General features: G+C 35.7%; 1 protein-coding gene across 7 annotated transcripts in view; it reads right to left on the bottom strand.

Moving 5' to 3' along the window:
* The window catches only part of LOC110374150 (brain tumor protein), a 443,804-nt gene that overhangs the window by 16,340 nt on the left and 409,586 nt on the right, over positions 1–17,878 (bottom strand). For 4 of the 7 annotated variants that reach the window (XM_021331739.3, XM_049841244.2, XM_021331738.3 and 1 more), the window contains one exon: positions 7,085–7,162. The exons of the other annotated variants lie outside the window; for them this stretch is intronic. In XM_021331739.3, the coding sequence (XP_021187414.1) occupies positions 7,085–7,086 (2 nt within the window). In that variant the 5' untranslated portion in view covers positions 7,087–7,162. The remainder of the gene's footprint in view (positions 1–7,084; positions 7,163–17,878) is intronic. 7 annotated transcript variants of the gene reach the window in all.

The following is a 17,878-nucleotide window of genomic DNA, read 5'->3' as shown; positions in this document are numbered from 1 at the left end:
CGTTTGGGTGTAACGGGTTGTGTGATTGCTCTGCTATGCTAGACTTTGTGAATGTTTATGGATGGACTAATGTAGGTGTTTGTAAATGGCTTTTGGATTTGGAAATCACCCATCCGTACTCGGCTCCCTTTATGTGTAGTATCGTATGATCCTAATTACTTATTTCAATGTAAATTGTTGTAGCTAAAAATCAGTTAGATTTACGTTATAATATTGGCTCATTTTCATCATTTTATATCACCAATAGTAATTTAATGATATTAGAACTTGGATTGCATAAACTCATAAACCACGAGATTTGGAATTTATGTACGAAATCTATATAGGCATGTGTCTATAACCGACTAGTTCATAAAATAAATTTCTGAAACTGAACATTTATAGCTCCAGTAATCCTGTCTAAAAGCATAATAGTACCAATAACTCTAGCCATATTGACCAATAAAAGGGAATTACGTAAAAGCATTTACTTTGCCCTCAGTTCACTAAATTGAGACCTTGTACTAATAAACTGTAATCTCTCGGGCCTTTAATAATTAATCTGTATTGTCTGGAACGCAAGAATATGTAATGGGTTACAAACTTACACTTGAAAAGTTAATTAATACATCATCATCATCTGAGTACCAGTGTTTTACAAGAAGCGACTGCCTATCTGACCTCCACAACCCAGTTACCCAGGTAACTCAATACCCCTTGGTAAGACTGGTTGTTAGACTCACTGGCTTCTGACTACCCGTAACGACTGCCAAAGCGGTTATACTTCTTCGAACGTATTATTTTTACTACCAATATTTTGTGAAATTCTTGAAGATATTTTTCATTTAATAAGCGAGGAATTTTCTTCATAAATATAGCGTCCAGTGAGTTTTAAGCCTCCCCTTATTTTATCATGACTTCGTACAGAGGCCGTAGATATTGTTCAGGGGATTATAACAGGTGGGCTTCGTATTCACCTGTATTTTTAGCTTTATTATTACCGTTTAAATCTTATTTATTCCCATTCAAAAACTTGAGAAAACCTTTCATTTATATAGACTCCATACTTCTTAAAAATAATTATCCCCCTATTAGTAGTGAACGCTATCAATGCATGCAGATTTCAACTGTTACGCAATCGTATCATGGGTTGAAAACCCGTCTATGTACTACCATGTTTTTCGTTTTCTCCATTCATGGAACTTTCTAAGGCATCTTTGTTGCAATGTAAATTTCATGAAGATACCGGAATTTATTTTAAGCAAAAAAATAACAAGTACAATTTTTTTGATTTTCAAGAGCATTAACCATTCTTCAATACTAACCCGTGTATAGTTCCAAAATCATTATTCTTTTCACTAAAATGTCCCCTAAACTTCTCAGCATAAAACTAATTAACCTGTCTCATGAAAACGCTGTTTCAGTTGGCCTAGCTTACTCGTTTCATAGTGACATGTTGCAATGCAAGCATGTTGCAGACTGGATCACACGTAATTAGTACATCGATATTCTGCAGAGTCAGCGGTCAGCGGTTTGAGGGTTATAATTAGGTACATATATCTGTTAGTAATTAATGTAAATATGGTAATGATATTGGTTAAACTTTGACAGTTTGCATGTGAAAATATACTTAAGGTTCTTTAGGTTCGTAAATAGCATACATGATAATTCCGTATTTGTATTTTTTTAGTATTTCCGGAACATGGACAAGAGTCTATATTGTATTCTGATATATAAGCTGTATTACTACAAAGTTTCATTAAAATCCATGCAGTAGTTAAAGCGAGAAAGTTTAATAAACATAGGTACAGACGTACCCACACACATATCGCATTTGTAATACCTATTAGTAGTACGTAGGGGAAAAGTAATTCTTATTATAAGGTATCATTGACGCCGTTTAATAGAATAGAAAGCCATCATCCGAACTCAAAGAATGATAGGATCTTCCCCAAACCTTTCGATAACAGACATACCTATAGTTAAATCTAATAGTCGAACCCTTTCTGCACCCTCTCCCGTATCAATGAAATAAATTCACACTTACATAAATATCGAATTTGTAGAACTCAATTTGAAGTTAAGATTTGTATCAGTGTACTATGTGCTTGGGCACAATAGTTGAAAATTGTCCGTTGCGCACAGACCTATGTGGCTTCTTCGTTATAAAGAGGCTAGATAGGGCTACATGCAGAGGGTAGGTATGATGGTTTTCAATAAATATTCGTGCTCTTTGCTTTGCAAATAAAATATTGGGGGCAGATCATCCAGAGTTCTAGTGTATTTGTTTCTATTTAAACCGAAACTGCTATTAGTCAGCCAAAGTTGTGGAAGGGCAAAGAGACAGTGGAAGGGCAATGGATGGGTTGTATGAACGATTACATGAATAAGAAAAGAGTAAAAGTTTGGCGAATGACAGAAAGGAATATACCAAATACAATTGAGCACAGGTCAAGAAGGAGAAGACACATTTTACACTTACTCATTAAAGCAAAGGGACACTCATGTCTAGGAACACTAAAGCAATTAATAAATTATGCCTCTAAAGTGATATAGTAAGTTCTAGACACTTCCATTTACAAGCGATCTTCACAAGCCCATAGCACCGGCCCGCCATTAATTGCGATTGGGTCGAAGCAGATTACTGAACCCCAAAAGGCTTCCCGAACTATCGTAAATCACAATTTGTTCGACACAAAAATAGACCCAAACACCTAGCAATTAGAGTAGGTATTCGCATGTGGTGTAAGGTGACAATTGAAATGTTAGGGCGGGTCTTGTTCTTGGAAATTGGTCGGTAGACGCAAGGTGAAGTAAAGACTATTATTTTAGGGTAACATGTACTAATTTGGGACCATTGTTAAGAAATACGCAGGCAATAGAGAGAGGTAGGATTATATTAAGCGGTTCCTATTTATTAGCATTGTTCGCCAACGCACTTACACGGAAATGATTTTTTGTTAGCTCAGTACTTGGACAATGACTTTAATATTTTGGATAGGAATAATTGTATATAAATCATAATTGGAATATCATGCGTATAAACTGATCGAGCAGATAAGTGGTCTCTAATCGAAAAACATCGGATGGATCGATACCACTAAACCAAAGAAAGATAATTGAAAAAAAAATATACAAAAAGTCACCCCTAAAAAGTTATCTCTCAGCTTAATTTTTCAAAATATCCATGTACTTAATTGATCACGTTCAAGCAATAACTACGAAAGTCCAAATTAATATTCAAAACACGCACTGAACTAAAATTATCATAACTAATTAAACTTTTATTACAACGAAGATCTTCTGAACTGATTGCTGAAAATGTTTTATCCCTTAGATATAAGCTGTTATGTTTTTTGTACTGATTCAGACAAACCAATTATTTATTGTACGGTGGTGTTAGGTTTCATAATATCGACCATATACTATACATAGTAAGTTATGTATGTAAGTACCATTGTCCACTATTACAATTAAATATATGTAACGTAATTATGAAATTCCACGAATATACATATACATTCATTCTGATATGAAATATATGCAAGGCCTACGTATATTTTAAACCAATACTGACGCAACACAACAAAACTTAGTCAAAATCTAATTATAAAATTAATCAGGTCTAAAATACTTTATTTATTTATTTCCACCAAACATACATTCGACTAGTTATATCAAAAGGGGAGTCTAACCTTGACCTTTCAGTCCTGATTTTAGTCCCAAAGTTATCATAACGCGTACTTTCATAGGCTCATTTTGTATGACATACCTTAGCACCTACTACATTCTTGCGTACCCCAAATAGGAGAGATCCAGGTAAAAAGATACGAATTTCTTTACTTGTCGCAACTTATGTGGGTTATTCTATTAATGGACCGCGCCGAGTTGGGGCAGTCATCTTTTATTTGTTGATACCTATTGTTGGGTGTATATCTAGTACATTTTTATATTAGAAAAGACCAAAAGACGTAATTCTTCTTCAGTATTTTCATAAGCCCCTATAAAATAGAAATATCAAAGGTGAAGCCTTACAAATGCAGCATGAAAATTCATTGAAAATTTCACAATTATCCACTCGCATTATTAAAAAATGCACCACTATTATCATTTTTCAACATGAATTTTAAATGAAAAGCGATTATCATACACTCGATATGATCAAACGGGTGTTAAAAATAGTTCTTCGGTGGTTAGGGTTGCCACAGGGGCATTATTCAAAACACCCTGCTGTTGGGGAAAGTTAAAATTCATGAGCACCGTGTAGGGACAGTGCGCATATATTTCATAAAGGTGCCAGCCCTACTTTTATGACGTCACGTGTTACTTTAATGTTTCTGCTGAAGTTTTTCAATGTTCATAAAAATATTTTTATATAGAAGTTTGGATTGGATTTTTTATTACGTAATTAGATTTGAGGGTTTGGTTACAAATGCTGCGCCATGTTCTGTAGATGTTATTAGTGACTGCAGCTAATGAGTCAACATGTGCAATTTAGATAGCCAACTGCAGTAGAACGCAACTAGTAACCGCAGTTTGTACCAGCTTGTGCAAAAATCAAGCAATATCATTCAACCTTCAGATCTGCCGTAAGGTTATTTACATAGCTCTTTCTCATCTCCTTTTTAATATCTCTGAAAACATTTTCACGAGAACATTATATTTGATGAAAACTTTCATGAATAAGTCTGGATTAATTTCTAAGAAGAGTAAAAATATTCGGCAGCCGCTCCCTAATCTTTAATATTGAATGACAACACATAAAACTTGTTCAATATACCCTAGAGAGATGCAGATCCCTTGTCCTTTATAAATAAATAATGTATGAAGCTTCGAAAGCACGTCTCTAGATAAAAGTGACACCGATGTTTATTATTTACGGGAGCAATCAAGTTCCCGCGTAAAACTGACGAAACGTGTCGATGTTTAGAACTAGTGGTGGGACACAGCTGTAAAAAGTCCGCATTTGAGTCCAACTTCACTGACAGCTTAAACGTCAGTTTCCTAAAACATCTGTTTAGTTCGAAAATGGAACGAAAAAATACATAGTGAACAGTCGTTTTAAGAAAAACGGACGCTTAAGACGTTGCTGAAATTCGGCCGTAGTGTCTCTCGATAAAAAAAAATCGAGTGATTAACATGTGTTTGGAGGTAATATACTTTTTTATCGCGGGATTTCTGTCGCCGTCGTAAAGGTTTATCGTGATATAGAATTGACGTATCAAAACTTATGGCGTTGTGAATGTCGAGAAAAAGGTGAATAAAATGTCCTCAGTCGTAAATGAAATGGTATTAAATAAATCAGTGTTTATAGATTCAACAAAATGACGTATATCTTTGGAATATGTCGCAGTATTTGTGGCCTACTGTCGCGGATTACGATATAATCACGGTAGGCGTACATACATATGTAACATGTAGGTACATATACCTTTTACAAGTAATTAATTTCAGATGCTGACGATTAGCAGTAATAACGAACATTTATAATTCAACAAGCCGTGATAAACGCGCAAACAGGGATTAGTGACAGTCGGTAAACTGTTCATCAATCAATGGTCATGCCGTGAAACCGCAATATGTAAGTACATAAAAGTGTTCTGTGTGATTATGTGTCAGTTTTAGTAACTATTTATTACAGTGGATTTTGGCATATGAATTATAAATTAATTGTCTCCAAAGTAATATTTATTTCGTCGATATTCGATATTTATTTCGATTCGATTGTCACGCGATTTATCGATAACATCGAGCAATATCGTCCCCGACCTACGCAACTGTCATGTTATTCTGCTATACGTCACTTACACGTGTACCGTATAGGGACCGAAATGCAAATCCCGGGCAATCTAACCACTCGGCGCGGATCCGCACATTCCCACTTTAGGCCCTATGTTCGAATAAATTTTCGATTAGATTTCGCGAATTTGAATAATTCCTGCTTGAGTTATTCGGAGTTTATTGACGGCTTTATACGTTGGATGACGATTTTTTTACAAATTCTCGCTGTAACCGTCATTTTTGTTTTCCTTATTATTTTTGTACCTCTACGCTTCTGTTTCTGCCTAGGAAACACCACGTGAATTACTCTCACAAATACGCAAGTAACTATTAACTAATCGAAATATGTCGCCCCGTATCTCAATCTTTAACATACAACTATACACATCTGGCAGACAGCACAGCGACGTAGAATTCCCGCTCATGTAATATTAATTATGACTTAAACAATCTTCGTAAGATGATTACGTCATCGCGATAGCGTCACATGCCATCACAAATTGCCGCCATTAAAATTCAGAGAAGATCTAAAATACGAAATTGTAGGTAATGAATCTAAACGCCCCTTGCAAATTGAATTTGAAGTACATTGTAATGACTTGCCTCTCTCGTTAATAAATATCGACGTTAATTCCAGGAATGTTCATGATCTGAATCGTGTCATTTGCATTTTAAATAGCAATCAGTTACTGGATGAAGTTTCATCATTAACCCTTTATTCCTTTTCACTCTCACAGTAATTCAAATTTTAAGTCACAAATAACTTTGCATATAAATTTACCTTTATATGTATTTATTCAAGTAAATTCATCATACATTCTCTCTATTAATTGATAGTTTAAATACTGTAAATGGAGAATAGCAAACATTTTCAGAGACAAGTTTACTAAATCCCGTGAGAAAACAGTCTTGTTTGCGTAAACAAATAGTTATTTATCATTATATGCGACTCAATTTAGAATACGAAATTGATGGTACTAAGAAACTCTAAATAAACACGAGAATAGAGACAATGATAAATATGAATAAAGGAGAAACTAAAAGCGGTTTTGTTTGCATAGATAATAAAACAACTTCAATCAAAGCTTGATATCGTTGTAAGTATTTGGTACAACATTTACTAATTGCTTGATAGTAAACATTTTACATTATTTTGCAACTAATCTTAGTTTTAATAAATAGTAATTCTAAAATCAAAACTAAAAAATATTGTAACAACTATATATTTTGCATTTCAGAATTTTAGTATTTAATATGAATTTTGAAAAGATTGATAAACAAATTCTGTGTATAAAGAAATGATTACCAAGTTAGAAAAACTTACATATTTACTGCTAAAAGACGAGTCTACAGTAAACATTGTATTCCCTCTTCATATATTGATTCCAGTCTCGATACTTACCTGAAAAAATAAAAAAACTTTCATTAAAAGGCATGCTTTCAATAGAAAAGTTTAACAATGGCCGACAAGGTCTACTATAAAAAGAATATTTATTCTTAAATGGGTCCTTATTTAAAAAGAAAGAAGCTAATGAAACACTAGTTTTCAAAAGGCTATTTTTTAAATATAGTTTTTTTTTAGTTTTTATAGTTAAGATGTACACAACGCGTGTTTCGGAGGGACCTTGTGAGTTGCCCAGGTAACTGGGTTGAGGAGGTCAGATAGGAAATCGCTCCTCGTAAAACACTGGTACTCAGCTGCCGATCCCAACATAGTTGGGAAAAGGCTAGGCAAATGACGATAATACACAGCGTTTCTCATCTGAACAGTGTAGATAAAGTCATAAAATACTGCACACTAGGAGAAACGAGCAGAATTCATTTAAAACCATTTACTAAGTGCAGTTGAAATTTAATTTAATTTCAACTGCCACGCGTAGACAATGCTAACAGAGTGCATTTTATTCCTCCTTGCATAAAACTAATAGGTGTTACAATGAAATAAATTTACTGCCCTATTTAGTTAATTTTATGCTTTTACCAACATTGTATTTATTGGCCGAGTTTAAAATTATTACCGGGATATTCAATCACGTTGATGTCACGTTAACAGATAATAAAAAGCTTTAACAAAATTATCTATCTATGCACTACAATGTAGATATACTTTTACATACCCTGTGTGGTATGTACTAAGCACCGACAACACTCTCTTATGAAGAAATTTCAAGAATTAATTTAGACCTTTACTTAAAAATCTTATTAGTTCCTCTATAGAATATGTTTTGATCCTCCCTTAACAAAATTTTGTAGACTACTAGGTAAGCTTTATGTAATTTTTAAATAACCTTTATCTATGTATAAAATTACATTCAATATAAAAGGGTTCATTATTTTGTACCTAAATTAATGTAAAAAACTTGTTTAATTTTGTGGAATCATGTAAAATATATTTTTGCATCAAAACTTGTATTTGTACAGCTAATTTTGCTGCTAAATTAACATTCCAAATGCTCCAAAATAAACGTTCTCGCAATTAAGTTAAATAATCTAATTGGGTTTTTTGGATCTTCTTTAGAATATGGAATTAAATTCTGATTTTAACTTAATTTGATTTTTCTGTGAAAAACACGGGATGTTTTTTTAATAAGTGTTTTGCCGAATACTTCGACCCGGATTAATTTCATTAAGCTTTAGAATAAGCAAAGGCGATATTTCGAAAATATTATGCATGTTTATATTTTTTGTAGCCTTCCAATATCTGTCTATTATTATATCTACTAGGAATTAAGTCTCAGAGAAAATAATTCCATGCCCCGTGTACAATATCAATGAAGCCCTTATTTTTCAATGCAGCATCTCGGCAAAGAAAACCATAGTAGTTCCTATAAGCTGCTTATCATCTTTGGTAAGACCTGCAAGCAAGATATGCGCTGCTAGTACCTACATGATTACAGTTGCGCTAATATTACAAAGACGCTAATATTCTAATTTTATAAAGAGAAATAGGTAGAGGTCATTTTCAGCCATTTTCCATGCAATCACTAGATACTGAGTATGTAATGTGTTACAATTTTATAAACCATATTAATACCAAACTTGGCTCAAGACCAGATTTGGCACGAACCATAACTTTCATTGCTCCACAAGGGCTCGTAAGCTCAATGTTATTTATTAACCAATAGTTCTATCTCTTATTATAAACCACGTTACGAAATTACACCTAGTGTTGTACATCACTCGACTACGTTATGGAGAAACTTTGATAATCACCCACTAGTGATGCGAAAAACAACGAGATATATTTTTCCCAGGATAACACCTATTCCCAGTTTTGTACAAGTTTGACTATATTCGTTAATGTGAGTTAGTAGTTTACGGACGTGTCAGACCGCGCGGGAATTCGATGAGACTCCAACAAACTTGGATATGTGACGAAAGAAAAGATGCATTTTATAAACGACTTTCACACTTCGGAATAAGATTTAGAATCGTATTGCATTGCTTGTTTATTGTGCTTGGTGTTGGATTGCAATGTCTTAAGCGCGTTCGGTTTCGCCAGAACGTTAACTTGGAGGTATCATGCCTTTAATGGTTGTCAATATACAACTAAACCACAAATGAACCTTGGGTAACTCGATTAATCCAAACTAAACTCGTAAAACAAACACTTAAATTGTAAATAAACAGAACTAAGGACATCAAACAGATATTATTTCGATTATTCGTAATCGGCAGTCTACTATCGATGTTCCACATAGACGTCTTCCATAATCGCTGAAGTTACGTAATTAATGTACCACAATAGTCGTAATTACGACCCGGCCGGTAATTAGCACACAGAAATGTGGTACGGCTCAATCAAATATAACGACAACACCTATCTTGATTGCTTCTCGCGCTAATTCTGCACTAAATAGTCAACATTGGATTAGAATCGATTATTTCGCATTTTGTTGATTTATCCCACTCTGAGTTGCATAACACGTTAACGGAGTATTAAGCGCTATATTTTAATTTTAAAACTATCAATAGAATAACAAGCCATTAAAATATATATCACGTGATGAAATATTCATGACTTTTAGCAGCAACCGATTGGGACAAAAATGATATTCCCATCGCAATTCCCAGCTGTCATGTCGTCCGAATGTTATTCAAATCGCGAACGTTCTAAACGTGGGACGTGTCATTTGCAAAGCGTCGGTTTAGAAGCAGTGTGTAACGACCCCGTTCCTATGATTACTTTTGTTTCCAACAACAGATGTCCGGAATAGACGTTGATAGCACTCTCGATTGGGACAAATCGATTCCAACGTTTCGAATGATCATCGAATCGAACTTGGGATCCAATGACGAAATTAAGACGGGCTGTACAAAACAGGTGTCTACCTGAAACTTGGTACGAACTGTTTAATTAATTGCTTTCTAAATTCATTAACTATTCCCGTGAAGCCTTCAGCAAGTCTTAGTCTGTCTTCAGGCGAACCACATAATCAACAACACAAAGCTAGCAATTTATATACAGTTGGCTGTGTAATGTACCAAAACTAAGAGACTGCATTAAGACAGTATGACGTCGCAGATTAACATATTAATCAGACGGTGGAAGCAGGAAGTCTCTCTATACAGAACGCGGGAATGTAGTTTGCAAACTTTTAATTACAGTTCCAGCAATACAAATTGACCCTTATTATCTAGATGGTAAGATTCAAATTGTCTGAAGATATCCGTTTCAATGATTAATAACAGCATTCGTTTGGGTGTCACGTTGCTGCGTCATTCTAAGCGAAATATTTATGAGGGGATAAAGGTAACCGGGATTAGGAACGTAAGCAAAAATGTATTTAAAACGAAATTGCTAAACATGAATCCTTGCAGATGTAAATGACAGCCAAATAACTTATTACCCCTAGAAGCAGATGATCTAAAATAAGATCTATGTCAGTATAAGTAGGTCATAAAATACAGTGGCACGAAAATGGTTCAGTAAAGTCATACGAGCCGCTCGGTCAGCCGATCCATCAAATAACAGGTGAAAATAGGCCAATAACAGGGTGTCGCAGAAACAAATCGAAAAACATCTGTGTAACGACAACACTATCAGCTGACGGCCATTTTTTTGCACTCACGTATACAGGAAAAAAAGGCCGAATACGTTAACAGACGGAAAATCGTTAGTCATTCGAAAAAAAAAACGTTGAGAATGAATGACGCTTTAGCTCACTCAAGTTGCCATCTGTTTCCGCTGCACAGCTGATCGAACGGATATTGGCTGTTAGAGAGACTGTACCCCTCCTTTTCCCACCTCGTATCCTCTCTTTTGCGGCTTTTAATTTTTCCCTTGCTCTTAATGAGTCAACGAACGCTAGATTTTTTTTTGTCACATCATATTGAGTTGCAAGATTTTTGAATTTAGAATTCCCCTTAATTAAAAATGTAAATAAGCTTGTTAAAGTAATAGATCTAGATAATTCACTCATAACAAAGTCATGCGAAAGGGTTAGCATTATAATGAAGTAATTTACCCAACTAATGCCATGTTCAATAATAAAAAAAAGTTGCAAACAAAATAAAATTACAGTATCGGGCACGAAACAAACAATTTTCGCCGTGGCGTGATGGAGTCGAAAAGTATTGCAACTCTGTTCGGCACACGCGATTTGAATGCGGGGTTTAAATTATTTTAAAAAATAACAGAAAAATGCCTCGTTGCAGTTTTTCATTTTTATACAGCTACTTTTTTGCTGTCATTGTAATTATGGGAACATTATGCCTAAATATGGGTTATTACTTAAATATTGTGATTAACTAGGACCATGCCTAAAAGAAGTTAAAACGCCATCAAATCGTGAACTCTTAAAAATTCACTACGAATTTTTTACGTAGTTTGTAATGAGTAAGAAATCACACTAAAGATCGGAATCAAACACAACGGGACTATCAAAGTGCTTTTTTGAAAAATCTTAATAAATTCACAATTTAACATCTAAGTATGCTACCACCCTAATCTGAAATTGTTAGAACTTATTTTCATTTACAAAGAAAATACGAAATCGTTCCAAGAATGTGAGGCCGTATTTTGTCTATGCAAAAGTTAATTTTTGTTTCAAACTTAATATTGTATTCTTAAGAATTACTTGAACTTTGTTTTGGGCTCTCGTTATCAAAATAATAACGCCGAATTTGTTGTTTTCGGAGCAAAAAGTACTTGAAATTATATTTCGAAAACCCTTGCTAAAAACCTATTTAATTGTTAATAAGAGTTTTTTTTTCTCATTTTCATTTAAAGCACTAATTAAAACATATTGCAATCCCATACTTATTTTACTTTGTTATTACTTTTTTTTATTCATGAACATAATCTTTACTTTTTTAAATTTTCAATAAAATAGAAAACTTTAATGATGGTACGAATGTTTATAAATTGACATAAAGACGGTTATAAGAGCCAGTATTATTATCCCTTTTTGAAATATGAATTAAAACAAGTTTTAGAGCGCCTCTATATTTTGCCCTGCTGTAAATTGATTATGATGTTAACGAGTTTATATTTATGAGATAGCAACAGCAATTTCGAATATTAAAAAAGGTTAATAACATTATAATTCAATGATGCCGGTTGATTTCTGCCAGACCACCAACCAATGATTCACCGGCAACGGTAGGTTATGTGAAACTGTTTTATATGGTAAGACCTGAATGTCATTACCATATACAAAGAAATAAATACTATGCTATTCTATTCTATACTATATAGCGCTCTACAGTACATTATATGATGCATACCCCAGGTTACATTTAGCCGAATTTAAACGAGGATTTTAAGTGAAAAGTTTCTGACAGTTTGAGTCGGAAGTTAAGAAGTTTATTAATAAACAACAAATTGTTCGGACTAATGAATTAATTTACATGCTGTTCAGTTTGAATATTCGAGCCTTTAATCATTTTGTATGAGGATTTTTGTTGTTGAAAACTTTTCATTTACCGTATTCCAACTGATTGATAACGATCGTATTATCTGTGTATGAAACACGAATATTTCAGAAAATGGTTTCATTTACATGTCACAAAAATTCTGATACAAAATATTTATGTATGTACAGAGAAATATGTATTAATTTTCGTGGAATAAATCCCGCGGACTCGTAAAACCGAATCGTGTGTGTTAATACGTTTTGCATGTTGACAAAAATATATACAAAAACGTCCCATATCCATGTCATGGTGTCTAATACTAAGTTATATATTCAGCCAATAGGTCCGGTTTGAAAGATTTATAGTCTCTCACTGTTTCCGGGGACGCGTTTTTATATAGTTACCGGTCGCCGATTATGATGTCATATCGGTATATTTAAATGCCTTACGTTTAGGCAACTTAGGTAAGACATGACATTAATGCCAATGTTCTGACCACATACTATTATTATAACTTATATGACTAACAAGTAGTATAAAACACGCAGTAAATAGAAAAAATGTGTAATTATAAAATAACTTTGTAATTGCATTAGTTACTTTCATTGTTTAGCTGTAAACCTCAAGCAATTTCCATATCAAACATACAGAGAAGAACGTAAAAATTGTGTTAAAATTATGTAAAAGATAACTGAATGTTTCATGAACATGCCACCGGAGTGACATGGAAACAACTTGTATTAACACCTGCATTTTGCTAAATGAAACTTTATTGCCAGCACGGAAAGGTGGGAATGACAGAAAATTTAAGTTTGCCCATACATCGCGTGTATTGCCCCATTGTAGAAAATTACACAGGCGCCACTGTGTCCCACAGTGCTAAAGTTCCCGTACTTTCGACCTAAGGATCCCTAGAAAAATAACACAGTTTTACGTAGCTGGAACACTGGGGTTGTTTCACTCGGTCTTATGAAAATTCATGTTGCAAACGTTGGCTAAAAGGATTTCTTGGTTTTGGGAAATGTGTATTTTAAAATGTCGTGTTGAGACTTCATAGCGGACCACATTTTATAGTTTTCACGAGAAATGAGTTAGTGCATAGTTTTGTGGAAATGCAAAACGGTGGCAATGCAATCAAGAATTCGTGAAATGTTGTGCACAAACCGAATTTCAAAGCACTTACAAATAAATTTACTAAAAGAAACGACCTAAATTCCATGTTGCTAAAACTTTGGAACACATAATTTTTTAATGTCCAATTTTAAATATTGTTTTTAGTCAGGCAATAGGCAGCAGCACTAAAAATACAGAAAGGTAGCATACATAAAATACTAATTCTTTCCTAACAACCTTTGTAAATCGGTCAAATTCATCTTGTATCGCATCACTCGATGAAGGCTAAGGTACGTCGCTATACGCTATTGCCTGTATGTCCCAACGGGGTTCACTGGTGAACCAGATAGCTGCAATGCGGTTACCAACACGCTAACCATTACTTCTATAATTATTGCTTTACAGGAGTTCTCTATTGAAAGTTTTCTTTGGAGTTTTTGCAAATTATGACAACGCAACAAGCGGTTTTAATAAAATATTTTAACGGTTATAAAGTGTAACTTTGTTCTAATAGCCCTCTTCTGTCTTTACAAGGGAATTATACTTTTATTCAGGTCTAAATCTTTAAACTGAACGGCATAAGGTCGGCAGGAAAATATTTTTTTGGGACATAAGTAGTGCCTCGTTACTTGATTTTTTTTTTACTCTCACACTGTGCACATAAACTGTTAAATAAATAAACATATCTCCATTTCTTTACACAGAGTGCAGATGGAAACAAAAGACTGCCAGTCATAAAATACAAGACTTCTATCCATAGGTACATTTGCCTAATAAAACTTGTGCCTAACAAAGTGAGACAAGGAGGATCTATTGCTCTACAATACATGCACCGATCAAGTCCAGTTCACCACAAATCAAAATACTGCAAGTCAGGCGAATATCACAAAGGCCGCCAACCGTTTGTAACTCCACATTTTCACTCAAAACGTCACGTTTAAACCACCCTCAACCGCGCCGGTATTGTGCGAAAATAACGTCGAATTACCGAAATGAGATTCATTCACGTCCAAAAATACAAACGGTATTTGTGAGTAAGCTCCTTTGTAGTACGTAAATAAGATGACTGTGTACTTTGTCTCGTAATTTTATTAAGTGCGTTTTATGTCTATCAAATGTCATGGAAATTTTTAAAGGAATGTAATTTAAAGTAGTAAAAACGTATAATAAATCCAAAGTAACTATGTGCTTGTATACCTATCATATAAAAGCACGTAAGTACTTTACAGTTTATGACAAAAAAACTGACTACATTTCGCTATTCCATGTGCAAAATCGCAGACGGTTTTGGGTTCATCCGCCCCCACCGTGTGCAACCAACACATGCTCACTATAAGCAGATGGGGCATAAAGCACCCCACGGGTCGCATTATAACCTAAATACGCTTATATCGATAATACTAGTGATTTATCGTCCCAAGTCGATAGTAATATTTATGGATCGCACGTGATTAGAAGTGTCGTAACTACACCTTTCAACCCGCATACTGCAGACTTAGTCGGCCGATACTTTGTTTGAGCTCATAAATTAGTATAAAGATGAAATATGTAGTAGGCACATTACAAAGATGGTTAGAAAAAAGCAAGTCTTTAGCCGGTATCAGACCGGCTGAAAACTTTGATTGCTTCAAGATTCCATTGGGTCAACTGTCGGCCGATTGTTTCGTCTACAGTTTGTGGGAACTCTAAAAAGTTTTTAGCCAATCTGATACCGACTAAATACCTGATCTTTGTAATATGCGTGCTACCATTCATCTTCATACCGATTTGTGAGACCAAAAAAAACGATCGGTCGACTAAAAGTTTGCAGTGTGCTGCTCTTACAATGCAACAATTCGTAGGAGGTTATTTATAAGAGAAACTAAAGGCGCATTTATCATCGGTCTTCACGACAAAGAGGATCTAAGTGAAATACACATTAGTGAGGCGTCTTTTTGTATAGGAAACAGCGATATCAGGCTGGAATTTTTCCAAGAAACTGCTTTCCGGATCAGTTGTCCTATCTTTTGGGTTCAGTGCACCATGTACAGCGAAAATTCCCGTTCTAACGATAAACGTTTTATAAGAATTGATGCTTGTAAAAGTGCATTCTTGGTAAGTTACAGCATCATTGATATTGGTGGAATAAAATGCTAATGGAGTTAGTTAAATATGCAATAAGTGTACAGACTCATAAAATCTGTACATGAGGTCGAAATAAAGTCGAAACAACTGCATTACAGCAGTTTTATTTTTTCCTAACGATCAAACTGCTGTAAGTTTTATTTTGAAACTAAAGCTAAACGAGCACGGTACGTGTCCGAGGTACAGTCGGGCGTAGTACCAGTTGCTCGAGTTAAACTGTGGGGTTATAGCATTTCGTTTTAAGTGTACACTATTACCCCACACAGTCTTTTTAACTTCGAATTCCCTGAAACTTTCAGACGTTTATTTCGTATAAGTTTTTTAGTTTAATTGCTAAAAGATGGAGTTTGAGAATTTACAATTTTATATTTTTAAAAGCAGGTCCATGAGGTTAATCATACAATTGAATTAAATAAAATCTAATAGGTTATGCAAAGTTTTGACGACCACGTCGCTTTATCTCATTACGACATACCTTTTATTTTTACACTGATAACATTAATATTTCAGAGAACACGGGTCCTTTTGATACCAAAAACAAATGTCAATTAAACCGTAAAGCGGCACGTCGGTCGAACGTGACGGCACCCAGATGGGGTACAAAACGCCCCACTTGTACAGGAGCGCACATTAAGGGTTACCCCTGTAATACCCCAGTATATACCGCAACCCACAGAGAACAAATTGACTAGCGGAGGTGACATAACGGAAAATCGCCTAAGAAAGTAGCGCGCCAAAGGGGGAGGGGGGGACGAGGTACGTTACTGTTTTCGCCCTTATACACCTTCTTTGGACTTGATTTTTTTTGTAATACCAAAAATCGTCGCCTCAAAGAGCAGAGCCTCCAGACACCCGAACGCCTCGTTAATTCAGTCGAAAGTGATAGTTTCAGTCATGCCCTAAATTGACGTAGAAGAAGGCGCCTGACCTACCCGCATTATAGCATATCCGCTTGCCTTTCCTTACTCCGTGCCACAACCCCTATTCTGAACTTTGCACAAACTTAGAATTTTCATTCGTCTCACATTTATGAATTATACATTGCATGGTTTTAATACGCTCCAGCGAGTAACCTTTTGCAGCCAAAATGCCGGAAAATGTGACATGGTACAATATTAGTGGATTGCGATATAATCCAGCAGTATGCAGGCCCGCCGTAAGCGGGCGTGCAGCGCGTGCACCGCACGCGGGCGGCACGTCCTAGGGGGCGGCAAATCGAGCGACCTATCAATAATATTAAAAAAATACAATATCTTTTTACCAATTATTTGATTTCAATATTTCCGAACACAGCAAAGCCGCTAAGAATATAACTAGCGTAGCGTTGGGGGAGAGAGCAAATGCCCTGGGCGGCACTATTTAGGCCGCTGCCTCGAATTTTGCGGGCAGCGGGGCGGCAGCGGCGGCGGCGCGGGAGCGGCAGGATCTTACGCGTATAATCAAATGGACCGGCACTCGAATACAGCGGCGCGGGGAGCGGGCAACGAGCGGTGAGCTCCAGTCAAACGGTGACCGCCCGCGCCGCCGCCGCTGCCGCCCCGCTGCCCGCAAAATTCGAGGCAGCGGCCTTAGGGGGCGGCAAAATTAAACCATAATTACGTAATAAAAATATTTTTACTAAAAATAGATGACTAGATTAGCAATAAAAATTCAGAAAAAGCCGCCCTCGCTTTGGTCGTCCCCTATCAATTTTGACGGGTTCATCCTTTGCATCCCCAAAAAAATTCGCGCTCGCTGCGCTCGCGTCTCCATGTCAGATATCGCAGTCAGTAGCGATTTTAGGGTAGGGCGCGGTTGGGCTACGGCCCAGGGCGCCGAATATAAGGGGCGCCGCAGGCGCCCCCAACCAATCCTTGATCAGATGTTACTCCTATTTTTGTTTTAAATTTCATCAAAGATTGCAACTTACAAGAACTGTACCCAAATGAATGCATCAGGACCATCTTAACCAATGGTGCAGCGTGCGCGAATAACCCGGGCGCCGCGGGCTCAGGGGCGCCGAAGCGAATTTGTGTTTAATTCC

Source organism: Helicoverpa armigera, chromosome 19 (genome assembly GCF_030705265.1).
Source record: "Helicoverpa armigera isolate CAAS_96S chromosome 19, ASM3070526v1, whole genome shotgun sequence".
Lineage (NCBI taxonomy): Eukaryota > Metazoa > Arthropoda > Insecta > Lepidoptera > Noctuidae > Helicoverpa > Helicoverpa armigera.
The sequence above is the reverse complement of the archived record's forward strand: the minus strand, read 5'-3'. Positions and strand labels throughout refer to the sequence as shown.